Here is a 13026-nt window from a genome sequence, read left to right as displayed (position 1 = left end):
CCCCTCACACCAAATGAACCCTTATTACCCGTCTACCGAACTATTACCCGACTTCTAGAGAGCAAACAAGCAAAGCAATGAGAAAAAAGGAATAGATCTGCATCTACTAAATAGCAAACAGTAGCAGTTCCAGTTACATTTGTCTCTCATCCCCGCACATTCGGGAGGAATTCCCCCGCGCCGCCAATTACCCTCCAATGGATGGTTTCAATTCATCAAGGCTCCTTCGGGGGTGGTGCTATGATAGTCAACCCCGCCGGTTAAAGTAGTGTTGATTTAATTTAATAAATACTATGGGGGCACTGTAGTTAGGAGGTGCTATTTACTGAGGGTGTTTTCGAGGAATCCTACGAAGAGTCAATGAGGATATAAAATATATATCTATACATATATATCCCTCAGAAGTTACTACATACTACTAACTGAACGATTGAAATCACCAATAAGCAAGAATCTCTATTGCTGGTATAGAGCATTACGGAAATGCATCATCATCCAATCACATTACTATCTCTCCTACTTGGAGCTGCACAGAGCATCGCAGCTCATCCGACCGCTCATGATGAAAGACGCAGCTCATCATCAATCGGTGTGAGTGCATCGGTTCCAGATGATGCGGCTTTGCCGGTTCTGCATCCTTTTGTTTCGTTTTCTATTGAGTTTGCGTTCTTTCCAGATTTTGCAGGTATTTATCAATCTCTCCTAATTCTCTACTTCAATAGTATGGCAGTATAATTATACCACTACTATGCTATGCAGTCTGAGTGTAGTTGGTGGGGGAACTGTGTGGGTTATATTTATATATTAATATGATCAATTGAAATCACAGGAAACCTGTCACACCCGAATCTCTTCTCGAATCAGTTACTAGACAACCTGGCCGACTTGCAGGGCGCAAAGCCGTACATCCGGGTTGGAGGCAACACTCAGTACGTATCAACTACGCCATCCTCGATTCTGTTTCCCCGTCAAGGCAAAGAGGGGAAGGAGGGGTAAGGATCTAATTAAATCACGCAGAGACTTTGCGCTGTATGATCCAAAGCTACGAGCAGCCACAAATGCCACATACATTACCAGCATTTCGACGGATTACCCGCTGATTCTATCATTCGGTCCCGCCTTCTTCGAGTCGTACTTCACCTGGCCAGGAACAAAGTTCATCCACGGGTTTAATCTGGGAAAGAATAGCTCGTCGGATATAGAGCTCATGCTAGAGTCCGTGCCGCTAGCGTGTAAGGCTTTGGAAGGGGGCAAATTGGCGTATTGGGAACTGGGGAATGAGCCGGATTTGTACAAGACGTCCGCACAGGGCATCAGGAGACCGGCAAGCTGGACGGAACAAGATTATGTGGATGAGTGGTTGAACAAGACGGCGCGGATCGAGAAGAGATTGGTCGAGGCGTGCCCTGAGCTTGCAGAGTCAAAGTATATTGCGCCTTCATTCGCCGGAGTCACTAACAGCTTGAATCCTGTGGTGACGTGGGAGAAAGGCCTAGACAAGAGCCGGAACATTGCCCTCAATTCCGAGCACAAGTGAGTTTGGTGGTGGCCAAGCCTCCCAACCCCCCAGCCCCAGTTGTACTCTGAATGCGAAAGGATGGAGCACAGGTCGGCTTTGGCTAATAGGTCGCGTTTGATGCAGCTACATCGGTGGCGCCACTCAGCCGGGAGTAACACTGCAGAATACGCTAATGAACCATACTAAGACGGTGGAAAGCGTCGCACAACAGGTCAACGTCTCACGTATCTTGTCGAAGGACAACCTGACCCCGGGCATACCCTATATTCTGGGCGAGACCAACTCCTTGTATAACGAGGGCGCGCCTGGACTGTCCAATTCATTCGGAGCTGCGCTTTGGGGGGTAGACTTCAACCTTTACTGCGCCTCGCAGAACATCCGTCGGACCCATATGCATCAGGGAAGTAATTACAATTACATCTCCTGGCAGCCAGTGGGAACCAATCGTACAACCATAGGCACGAAGGCGCCGTATTACGGCAATGCCATGGTGGCGGCCATGCTCCACGGCGGAGACGATGTCCGAATTGTCAATCTCCCGCTGGCCGCGGATACAGAAGCCGCATACGCCGCGTATGTGAATGAGACTCTGGTCCGAGTGGCTGTCATCAACTTGGTGGAGTTCAACTACACCTCAACTGATTCGACAGCGGAGAAAGTGGAGAGCAGACCCAGTGCGAAGTATACGTTCCAGTTGCCTTCATCTGAATCGGTGTACGCCGGCTCGGTTTCAGTGCAGCGGCTGATGGCGAACGGCAGCAACGCCATCACGGGGATCACCTGGGACGGCTGGTCTTACAATTACGAGCTGGCGCAGGGTAAGCCAGTTCGATTGCAGAACGTAACTACTGGAGAGGCGATCTCGGTGGGCGACGATGGGGTTGTGGAGATCGAGATCCCCTACTCCAGCGCTGCAATCCTCAGTCTGTGAAAGGTCATCTGGCGTGGGCCGAAGAGCTATAACAAAATGGTATGCATGGTAGAGGGTATCTGTCCGCGGAACCCTGGCCTCCGTATCATTCATGATGCGGCTCCCACGCGGTTAGCAGCCGTGGAAAGGATGGCCAGCCTGAACCTTGTTAGACCCTGATAGTACATGTAGTGCTCAGAACAGAAGAGGAAAACTGGGTTTGGTAATTACAATATACTATAAAGTTCCAGAGTTATTTAGCTTTTCTCTAGATGCGGATGTGTAGCTCAAGCTTGGGCATTTGGTGAAGCACACAGTAGTTCCCATTCAAAATATTGGCGGCTTCATCGCTATGCTCCAAGCAATACGGTAAAAGAAGCCGAATTATCACTCCTGCTTGGTGATCAGCCCCAGCTGCCGCTTTCAGATGAGGAAATCTCAACCCCGAGCCTGCACCGTACTGATGCGGAGTACGTGGGAATCATCTGAGACTCGCGGATTTGCCTCATGTGTGGCAACCATGATTTTCCAGCCGGAAAGGGCGTTTTGAAATTTAGCAAGCATCGATTTCTTCGGAGGATATCTTCCAGAGACGGAAACTCAGAGCAAAATAGTTCTCGGTTTGTTAAAAATAAACAAAGTGGATGATGGCAACTCTCTCGGTACGGCGTTTGCGGGAGACCTGTCGACCCATGGCGAGACAGATGTAACCTTGATTGGGAAAAGAATGGTCGGTTGCACCATGTCTCCGGCCGTGACAGATTTTGAATTCTATTGATCGAATAATCGGTGTACAGCTAGTCAATGATCTGCGTTAGCGGGTTGATACGTAGCTTCCCCCAAGCCACGGCCCAATTAGCCGGGCTGAGGGGTGGCGCGACGGACGGCTATCCCACTTCCTCGGAGTTCCAGGACTCGCCTGATGGATCGATTCATGCAAGTGCTCGGACTCTGACCTAGCCTTTAATTAATATTCCAAGGATCGATTGCAGCAATGTCTTCTGTCTGGTCAGGTCTCCTTGGGGCAGTAGTAGTTAACCAGAAGAAGAGTTGTTGTCGCCAGGCAGGGCATGGCGGATTTTCCTAGCGTGAGGCATGCTCTGCTTCGCTGCCCATCGTCTTGCCCTCTCTACTCCGTAGTCATGGTTCACTCGGGCTGAAGTATGCAAGCCATCGCCATATGCAGGGTTTCCTGGTAAGAAAGCAAGTTTGCAGGACGATGTACGTAGGCGGATGTCTCACCGTCTGCATGTTTCCTACAAGGGCCCTAATAGTCAAGGTTCGGGAAGCTAAAATTGAGAGACTGGAAGGAGCTGAAGAAGAACTTTAGAGGGGATGTTCCCCCTACGCACTGTGCTAATGGGTATGGATCCCCATGCTCTTTCCCCTTTTTCTTCTCTATCTGTCAGTGGGTGTGTTTTCGATGCTCGATAGGTGACCTACAGGATAGTCCCCGTCCAACTAGTGACTAGCGTTCCACGCAAACATTCTGTGGATCATCGGTCCACCGTGGCTTGCCAGGCTGGTCAAAATCGCGAGACGATAGCCAAGGGGCCCGTGTGCTGTAATACTTGACTTTTTCTGCCTAGCCGTTCTTGACGCAGGCTCCGCAAGTAATGGGAGATACCGGACCCAATCGTCCGTGATGGATGTCTTATCCGTCTGGGGCATAGCACAATACCCCCTCCCAAACAACCAAAGGGTACGTATTTCCCTAGGTCCTACAGTATTTGCGCAAAATCCCTCCGCTTGGACTGGGCACTGTTCGCGAGACCGAAGGATTGTAGAGTTGTATTGGCTTCATAGTGCGGCAGCCAGGACACTCTCTGATCGATTCTCCACTCCAACGCGATACAGTTGAACCTTAAATGAGAATTTAATATGGCTGCCGTTGGCACTTGACAGAGTATGGCTGCGATCGGCGGTCAGGCTCTAGGGGTGGTTCTTGGGGTCTTACGCCCAAACTCCGCAATTTCCGCACTGACTGCGAGAGAGGCAGTATCAGCAAAGTCTAATCGTGAGGACTTTAACAAAGGAATTATTCCCACTGGTGGAACGCCGATCCTAGTCTTCTTGTGGCTAGGCTTCACTTAAGCAACCCAATCTAGCTGTCACTCAGAGTTCAGTCTGACCTGCGGGCTCTGGGCATGACAGGAAGAAGCGAAGCCGACACCATATTCACGGCTCGCCGTAGCACTATGAGAGGCTAGCAAGTGTTTGCATTGGCCTATGATATCTCTTCAATGGTAGCTTCCGGGTATTTCCACTGCCATGTGATTTTTGCCTTTATCTATTACGGTGTATTGGCTCCTGCAAATCCCGAAGGTAGCTATCGTGTATCAGCTAGCCTGCGCTATTGCGTCAAAACAAATATACCAACCTACTGTACCCCAGAGACGCCTGTGATTGGTGAACTGAGATGAGTCTATTCCCTGAATTAGCTTGTCGGCCAAGGGAGTTCTAGTCTGTCATGTACATGACGAAAATTAACCAGGCCGAGCGTAAATGCATGATCCCTGAATTGCATGGCCGTCACTATGTTTCGGAACCCAATGACCTTGACCTGAGATTTTAGTGGAGTCGGTCGACGCTTGGAGTGCACCTATTCGCCTAATTCCCCTCTAGACTTGGGCCTATCTTTACCCTTGCACAGAGAAGTGGCCTATCTGTTGGTCATGACACTTTTGTTTGCGACACTGATTACAACCACGTAAAGAATACTAGGACGAGTACGAGTGTCATAATACCTGTGGCTCTTCAGTCATGTTTGTAATGAATAAGCATTTGCCACTGTATCGCTCGAGCCCTCATTACATACACAGATTTTCTGCTCCGTAGGCGATGGGGCTAAGGCAGCCAGACGTAAGCCTCAAACGGGAAAGACCAAAGGGAGATGCATGGCTAGGCTCCATGCACGCATGGCAACGGAAACAGACCAGATGATAGAGCGTCGTCCGTAACAGTTAATGGTCAGACTCTGTATGTATTTGTTTTCCTTGCATTAGTTTGCACGTCATAAGTGCCAGAAGGTCGCGTTGAACACTTCTGACATGATCCAATGGCCGAATGTTGACCAACGTACTTTTGTCCACATATGTAATTGCCCTTCGGTAATCAACGCCGAATGAATTTGTTTCTTTTTCCCTCGGCATGTTAAATTTGGTAGTTCCAGACCTATATAGGCCGTTGCCCGAGCCTTGAAGATCATGCACACGAAACTTCTTAAGCTGCCATCTCCCCATTGGCTTCCTTAAATATTGATGTGAGGTGGCAGTATCTGAATTTATCTATTCATTCCATTATCATCGTCGGTAGTCGGCAAAGAGTGAGCATAGGCAACTCGGGCTCGACACTGACTTCCTATAGTAGAGAGTATGACAAGTCCGGTCCGTGCTACCATTGCGAGATAGGTCAGTCCACGAAAGCTAATAAAGCCCAGCATCAGATGTTATCATATCACGATATGACTGCTCAGGCGAGCCACACGGTATGGACAAGCTCCCCAGTCTGAACTAGGATGGATCATCCGACTGATGTCACGTCATGGTAGGAAATGCAACGTGCATCATCCGCAGTCAACTTCCGTTATACGCACTTCGCGATGCTTTGCATTGACCACAATGGCGACCTTCGCATAGAAGCGTCACCGTCCATTGCAGGCTGCGAAAAGGCGATCTTCACGGACGACGTGCAGGATCGATTTCTGAAGTCAGTGACTACAGCATGGCAACCCAGCCTGCAGAGTCTCCATTCCAGTAAGTGACTCGGCGAATGTAAAACGAGCCAGTCAAGGATGGAGTAGTAACGAGGACGCGTTCCTGCCCGAATTAGACACCTTGAGTCACATGAACGGCGATGTCACGGGAAAACCAATGCTTCTGTCCAGTCCTTCACTTGGCCTACAGCACGCCTGGTATCAACCAAGCCTCCCCCGACAGGCCGGACTCATTCCATGTGAATGGCAATCATTGCAGAACAAGCGTCACAGACGTAGCTTGAGACACGAACTCTCGGGCATCGGGCTTGATTTAGATTCTGCTTCACCCACGCCGTCGCTACGGCGCACAGCAATTCGGCTAGGGCAGACGGATCTTGTGCGACGATACTATGAGAAGGCATTCGAGGCATTTCAACAGCTGAACTGCAGGGTTATTGCCAAGGCATTTGTAAAACTTGTGGAACCGCGCAAGCAGGTCAATCATCCATACAATGGACGACGAGCTGCTGGAGGTTCATCACAGAAGATGGACTCCGAATTGACTAAGCCGAAATGGTGGCCTACTGGGGTGACACACAAAGAACCCGACCATCTTCAAAAGGCTGGTAAGATGGTCCTTGCTCTCTATCCGGTTGAATCATGAGATTTGAATACTCACTGGTCCCATCAATCTCACTAGAGAGAATCAGGCTGCTTGTCCATATCCTGTGCGAATTGAAGGAGAGTCGAGGAATCACTGCCGAGAAGCTCAAGGACGCTGGACAAGACGTGCGGCGTCAGATTCAGCCCGAGAGCCGTCTACAGGTTCTAGACGAGATCTACTACGTTCGCTATATGGAAGAATTATACATGGAGGGAAAGATTAGTATGCATCTGCTTCCACATTTTTGTGGACTATAGCCACAGCCCAATACCAAGCGACTAACCATCTTCTATAGGTGGGGACACAATGATCTACGTCTCGCATGTCCATCTCGATGAGGACTTCTTGTTCGCTGAAATACGGGAGCAGACAACTAACAACTCTCGCGAACTGTCGCTTCCGATTATGAACAACAAACCAGATGCCCCCAAAGGGACGGAGGGAAGCAAGAGTCCAGGGGACCAGAGTGAAATACAGGCCGCCACGGACAAATCGCACACTGATATGCCTGTGTCCTCCGACGAACGGCGCCTGCCACCAATGGAGGTGAACCACCAAGCAAAACGCCCCGCCAATCAAGACTACTGTTATCCTCCTTCGCCCGTATCCAGCCCCTCCATCAGTCGGAAGAGCTCCTTGGAGAGCGGCCTATCTACATACTCAACAGACATGGCTGCACCGATGTTGTCAGGGAGTGAACCCAACGGAGCACCTTGTGCCTCTAGGGATATCCATCCCGCCGAGGCTTCATGCATGCCTGACTACTTTGGTAGCCAGCAAATGGCCACTTCATCTGCTGAACAAAATCACCAGCCTGGATTTTGGAGCCTTCCCCCCGCCCATACGGCACTACCTTTTAATGGATACTGATCTGGGAAAATCGTTCAAATACGCACGGCGGGGACCCTTTTCGATGGACGTTTTGTAAATACTGGATGATCTCAGACATGCTGAGATCTGGGTCTCGTCCATTTACGCTTGCATTATCTCCTTTTGTATCATTTTATCTTTTTTGGTGGGTTTCATTTTTCAGGAAGTGACGGGGCCAAGAATACGTGGAGTTCAGCGGCACTATGGCTGGCGCAAGCGGCGGATCCATACTATTTGTGATATAGACAACTTGCTCCTGTATTATCTCATTTTCTTGGACTGGGTGCAGTTTAGCGAGGAGGTGGTCATCAACTGTTCACTGACAGTCAATATCATCTGTTGCATATAGGAGAATCAAACTAATATGAGATGGGAAGCCTTTGGAGGCCACTTGTTATCAAGCTTTGTTGGGATGCTGCAATTACTACCGAACTGGATCCCTAGGAAATCAAATCACTTTTAATTTCCGCTTTAGGCCCAACTTGGCGCCGCTTTCTACTCCCAGAGCAGCCCGGAGCGTGGGGTAAGCACCAAAGTACGTGTCCTGAACAATCCCTGAGCGATCCCTAATTACTCCGGGAAAAAATAACTGGAAAAAGTGACTGTCACCTAAGCACATGCTTGTCATGTGACCCATTTAAATTGTATATATATTCACATTAATCACGCCGGCGTGCCCGTCATTTTCCTAATTTTTTTTTTAAAAAAGAAACATTAAGCTCCATTCGGATGCTTATTCCTTGTTTCATAGATAATCCCAAACTACATGTGGACATACTCTTGACAACCAATGATGTCAATCTAACCTAACCAACCAGGCTTCGCTTACCTGACCGTTCTACCTTGATCCTCGGGAAGCCGTTGGAATCAATTATCGCTACACGCATTACGAGCGCGCCTCTCCACCGCTCTTGCCTTTGCTTCCTTATCTCCCTAAATCTCAATTCAGTGTATCGCTCCGTCACTCTTACCTTCACTCAAAGAAATGAGCTGAATCGGGAGGTCAATCTATTCATAAACTACAAGCAGACACCGGGAAAGTGATAACAGAAATAGCAGTAGAAGCAGCGAGCCAAATGACCAACAATATCTATATGAACTAATGTATACACCAGGGCCTCCACGGCCTGAAAAAAAGAACAGACATTTATAATACCAGACAGAGAATCTACTGAAGAGTTCAAGATCACGATTCTTAATAATATAACTATTAATATATATATATATATATATATATATATCTTATTAAGATCTGGCTAGAATGTCTATGCGTATCATATATTCAGGTTTTAAGAATAGAATTTACATAGTTAGGGTTCATGCCAGATACTAGATCTTGGTATCAATGATAGTTGGTCTACTTTTAGCTGTACCATGAAAATTTCTCTGAACCAGACCGTTAATCTGACGGCAGGTATAGATTTTGCCATTAACCTGACCTGGCCGTTGGCCACTCTAACAAGGACACGTTAAAGAAGAGACGCAAGTGCAAGGAGAGACACCTACACAGGTTAGAGCACCGAGCAAAACATTCTTTCGATGCTAGTATGATTCTTTATGAGGGCTTTATTCCTTTATTGTATATCTTACTGCCAGAAGCGCCGCATTGCAATCTGCTACTTGTCACCCCTTATCTCTGTCTCTCACTCTCTCTTTTCCCGTTCATCATGGATCTGATGTGTGGGGATTTTCGATCACACCGGCAGCTTCCGCTGTTGGTAGATATCAATCTCGACGCTCTATCCCTAGATATCAGTCTCGTACCTCGACCTGCCTGTGTTGATTAGGTTGTCTTGAGCTTCCCCACTTTTATATATAAAATATTAAGTTGCCGCCGATTCAAACGACCGGCAAAGAATCTGAATTGCTCTGAGAAAACGGTCAGACTGAGAGGGGACCCTGATTAATCAATCATGGGGACGAATCAATGTGTTCTTAGCGGGTAGTTATCCGAAGAGGGTCAACTAACGTTAATACTATTCAATTCAATTCAATTCATATTCTTATACCTGATCAAGCCCGCTAAGTAAGATGCTAACTATGCAGGTGCTTCACCATTTAAAGCAGGAATATAATCCCGAACACCGTCAAATCCCTCAAACTCGCAGTAAACACATAAAACAACGCATGCTACGACGTAGGAAGGTCATCATCATAGCTCAACACAACTAACTACAACAAAGCAAAGCAAAGCCATACAAAATAGATATAAACGGGTGTCGCAGCTGACCGGCCGCTGCCTGGCCGCTGCCTGCAAGTCACCATCCCATTCGTTCTTCGTCCAAACCCTGCTTCCAACATGCGTGTTCCTTTTAGTATGCGTGCCTTCCCCACTGACTCAAACAGGGCGTATTTATTCCTTTTACCCAGCATCTTCAGCATCTATCCCCATGGCCCTGAGGCCTACGTATTCCTGGCCCGGGTCGGGGTCAGAATCAAGTTTGACCTGACTGAACTACCTGAGCAAGCCTGTTTGAAGCATGAATTCGGCGACATAGCAGATTGCCTGCGGGTCTGATATAATAAAATTATAATCAGTAATCTTATCCCTCGGAGTGGACCCTCATACGGCAATCTTATCAAGCATCTGATTATGCAGCCCCGTGAAGCGAGGGCATACTAAAAGTACGTGCTTAAAGATCTGGGACCCCTCCCCGCAGCTGCATCAGTCACTCTCCTGCGCCTTGATCTTGTAGAGGAAGTGTGCTAGTCCAATTCTCTGCGTGCGCATCTGTATGACCACAGATGCGTACGCCTTGGGAATACCCTTGTAGAGCGTCAGCGTCTTCTTCTCAGAGGGGGTTTCTACCAGCCTCCGTGTTGGCGCTGCCGTGCGCCCTGCCTTCCACTGCTTAGCCTATCTCTAACGTTAATACTAGTGTCGGAACTCAGAACAGCAGCAGCAGTGGAAAACGGAGAACGGAGATGCCATCTCCCATTCTACGACAACTGATGGAACTCGGATCGATCATGTCCGACTGTCGTGCATTATTAAGCTCGGCACATTTCAGCCCCGAAGCAATCTCCACGACTGAAACATCACTTACTAATCCAACCCGATTTAGAGTAACTAACTAACTAACTACGACGCCCGAGTAGATTGGTAGGGTGGAACCAGGCGGCACGATATCGCCAACTACTGGTAACAAGTACGAGCAACCTACTCTGTATGCTGGAGGAATCCACTTTGGAGAGTAAAGAATTATTCAGCCATTGCCGGACTGGAGACACTTTGCAGAGGGGCAAAATTGTTGCTGGAACCTCAATATCTGAAAGGTAGATTATATAAAGGAGACAGACAGTACATGTTCATTCAACGCATGTTTTCACCTAACTTGATAATTTGAATCGCCCGCCCCTACTACCGGCGCGTTTTTGATCCCGATCATTTATAACCACCGCCATGACCGAGCAATTGCAGCCCATCAAGCTCTACGGAGGTTCTTTCGGCCCCAATCCGTTCAAGGTCTCGATCATCCTCCACGAACTCGGTCTGCCTGTGGAAGAGATTCCGACCGACTTCACCCAGATCAAAACACCCGCCTATGAAGCGCTGAACCCCAATGGCCGTCTGCCTACTATCCAAGACCCTAATACAGGGATCACCCTGTGGGAGTCTGGTGCTATCATCGAATATCTGATTGAGGAGTATGATAAGGATCGCCGCATTAGTTTTGAGCCTGGTAGTTTCGAGGCACACCATGCCCGGCAGTTCCTCCACTTTCAAATGTCCGGACAGGGTCCTTACTACGGCCAGGCCGTCTGGTTTAAGCGCTACCACCCTGAACGTGTCCAGAGCGCCATCGACCGTTATATCAATGAGATCCGCCGGGTGTCTAAGGTGCTAGACGGCATTTTGTCGAAGCAGGACTGGTTGGTGGGTAACAAGCTATCATTTGCCGATCTAGCGTTCGTTTCGTGGCAGAACGGTGCCAAGCAAATGCTATCCGATGAGGGATATGATGAGAGTGAATTCCCTTACATGGCGGCCTGGTTGGAAAGAATGAATTCGCGACCTGTCGTTCGGGATCTCACTGAAAAGCAAAATAAGGCGATGGCAGAAAGGCTAAGCGCCGCCACGGCAGCATTGAAGAAGGCGTAGGGAATGAGGCCAGATTTCGAAATGGCGAATTTGAACTTGATTCTTGCTCAGTACGATTCTCATCTTGTCTCTCCATTCATCTGAGCTTAGACGGTGGCATGCATATTTGTGAAATCAAGAAAGGCAGAAAATACATGAACCTGTGTTCACTCCGGCATGGCTCGAGGGGTTACTATACTTTGCTACACTTGGCTTGTAAGACGCTCAAAAAGCTACAATTCGCGACTGGTTCAAACCCAGTTCAACACAAGTAGACCTGCTATGGTGCGCCCTTGGCTGTATGTTATCGGAAAATTGAATGCTCAAGCATTGGCCTTCTGGCCCAAAAATAGAAGTTTGATGTCAGTACTTGTCTTGTTGCCGTAAATGGGTAGCGACCCGACTTATGCATGGTGATCATCGCACCATATCAGTCAATGTGGACGCTTCCTTCTTCCTTACCCGTGCTGTTCTTCCACACATGAGGAAGCAGGGATATGGTCGAATCATTCATATTGCCTCCTATACATTCGAGGAACCAGAATTAGGTCTTGGTGTCTACGATGCATCCAAAGCTGCTATTATCGGATTGGTTCACGCAGCTTCGGTTGAGGCTGGACTTGGTGTGACCGTGAATGCTGTGATGCCTGAGTTGATTCGGATGGACCAAGTGTGGAATGCAGGTGTTCTCCCACCCTCTGTTTGACCGGGTGATACAGAAACAAAATACCAAGCGCTGTGGATTGCCAGAGGACATTGCGCACACGTCCGGCTTTGTTGCTAGTCCCGAAGCCGCATTCACTACTGGGCCAATTTTTGATGTGAGTGGCGGGGAAACCTTTTATCAGACTCAATACAACGAAATTGTGTTTCATAATGGAAGACCTCAAGAAACGAACAATAAGGGACTTTTGCGCCATGGTATGTAGTAGCCTCCGCCAGCCTTGTTGATTCTTCCACCTCACTCTTCTTCCTCTTGCATTTACCGGTTTTCTTTGAGGTAGAAAGCCTCCTTTGTCACCTTACACAACCCGCCTCCGCACTATGGATTCAGGTATTCATTTCCATCGTAGATGAGTTCAGATCCACATAGTAATCATGAAGTTCTTTCACTTGGTATCATATCAGTCAATGTGGATTCTTCCAATTATTATTTTATTTTTACAGTTGAGAGTCAGAATCCATCAGGAAGGCATGGCCTACACGTTATCTCTGGACACTGCTTGCCGACAGTCCATACTCTAGGATTCATTATACAATTATATTAATGGTGAAGTAGCCATAG

The 13026-nt window shown here is 48.2% G+C and overlaps 8 protein-coding genes across 8 annotated transcripts; 6 read left to right on the top strand and 2 right to left on the bottom strand.

The window, feature by feature from the left end:
- Nucleotides 1–483: 483 nt before the first annotated feature.
- Nucleotides 484–2450, top strand: An02g11890 (uncharacterized protein; the record flags this gene model as incomplete). Its single annotated transcript, XM_001400280.1, has 4 exons — nt 484–685; nt 830–929; nt 1018–1533; nt 1643–2450. 4 exons carry the CDS (start codon nt 484–486, stop codon nt 2448–2450), a joined length of 1626 nt encoding a protein of 541 aa, XP_001400317.1.
- Nucleotides 2451–2697: 247 nt separating this feature from the next.
- Nucleotides 2698–4100, bottom strand: An02g11880 (uncharacterized protein; the record flags this gene model as incomplete). Its single annotated transcript, XM_059746656.1, has 4 exons — nt 2698–2879; nt 3315–3380; nt 3469–3621; nt 3899–4100. 4 exons carry the CDS (start codon nt 4098–4100, stop codon nt 2698–2700), a joined length of 603 nt encoding a protein of 200 aa, XP_059606035.1.
- A 237-nt stretch (nt 4101–4337) lies between these two features.
- Nucleotides 4338–4852, top strand: An02g11870 (uncharacterized protein; the record flags this gene model as incomplete). The annotated part of the gene is made up of 2 exons (XM_059746655.1): nt 4338–4479; nt 4680–4852. 2 exons carry the CDS (start codon nt 4338–4340, stop codon nt 4850–4852), a joined length of 315 nt encoding a protein of 104 aa, XP_059606034.1.
- A 1449-nt stretch (nt 4853–6301) lies between these two features.
- An02g11860 (uncharacterized protein) lies at nt 6302–7660 on the top strand (the record flags this gene model as incomplete). Its single annotated transcript, XM_001400277.3, has 3 exons — nt 6302–6752; nt 6827–7012; nt 7086–7660. The coding sequence occupies 3 exons, from the start codon at nt 6302–6304 to the stop codon at nt 7658–7660; spliced, it is 1212 nt and encodes a 403-aa protein (XP_001400314.3).
- A 495-nt stretch (nt 7661–8155) lies between these two features.
- Nucleotides 8156–9090, bottom strand: An02g11850 (uncharacterized protein; the record flags this gene model as incomplete). The annotated part of the gene is made up of 4 exons (XM_059746654.1): nt 8156–8226; nt 8490–8631; nt 8773–8787; nt 9034–9090. 4 exons carry the CDS (start codon nt 9088–9090, stop codon nt 8156–8158), a joined length of 285 nt encoding a protein of 94 aa, XP_059606033.1.
- Nucleotides 9091–9700: 610 nt separating this feature from the next.
- On the top strand, nt 9701–10858 carry An02g11840 (hypothetical protein; the record flags this gene model as incomplete). Its single annotated transcript, XM_059746653.1, has 5 exons — nt 9701–9767; nt 9886–10172; nt 10287–10361; nt 10406–10491; nt 10768–10858. 5 exons carry the CDS (start codon nt 9701–9703, stop codon nt 10856–10858), a joined length of 606 nt encoding a protein of 201 aa, XP_059606032.1.
- A 205-nt stretch (nt 10859–11063) lies between these two features.
- Nucleotides 11064–11762, top strand: An02g11830 (uncharacterized protein; the record flags this gene model as incomplete). Its single annotated transcript, XM_001400274.1, has 1 exon — nt 11064–11762. The coding sequence occupies one exon, from the start codon at nt 11064–11066 to the stop codon at nt 11760–11762; it is 699 nt and encodes a 232-aa protein (XP_001400311.1).
- A 156-nt stretch (nt 11763–11918) lies between these two features.
- An02g11820 (uncharacterized protein) lies at nt 11919–12670 on the top strand (the record flags this gene model as incomplete). Its single annotated transcript, XM_059746652.1, is given in 2 exon segments — nt 11919–12026; nt 12109–12670. Coding segments are annotated over 2 exon segments (670 nt in total), but the record flags the coding sequence as incomplete, so codon positions are not given.
- Between the last annotated feature and the right edge of the window lie 356 nt (nt 12671–13026).

Source organism: Aspergillus niger, assembly GCF_000002855.4.
Source record: "Aspergillus niger supercontig An02".
Classification (NCBI taxonomy): domain Eukaryota; kingdom Fungi; phylum Ascomycota; class Eurotiomycetes; order Eurotiales; family Aspergillaceae; genus Aspergillus; species Aspergillus niger.
Note: the sequence above shows the minus strand (reverse complement) of the source record. Positions and strands in the feature narration are given on the sequence as shown.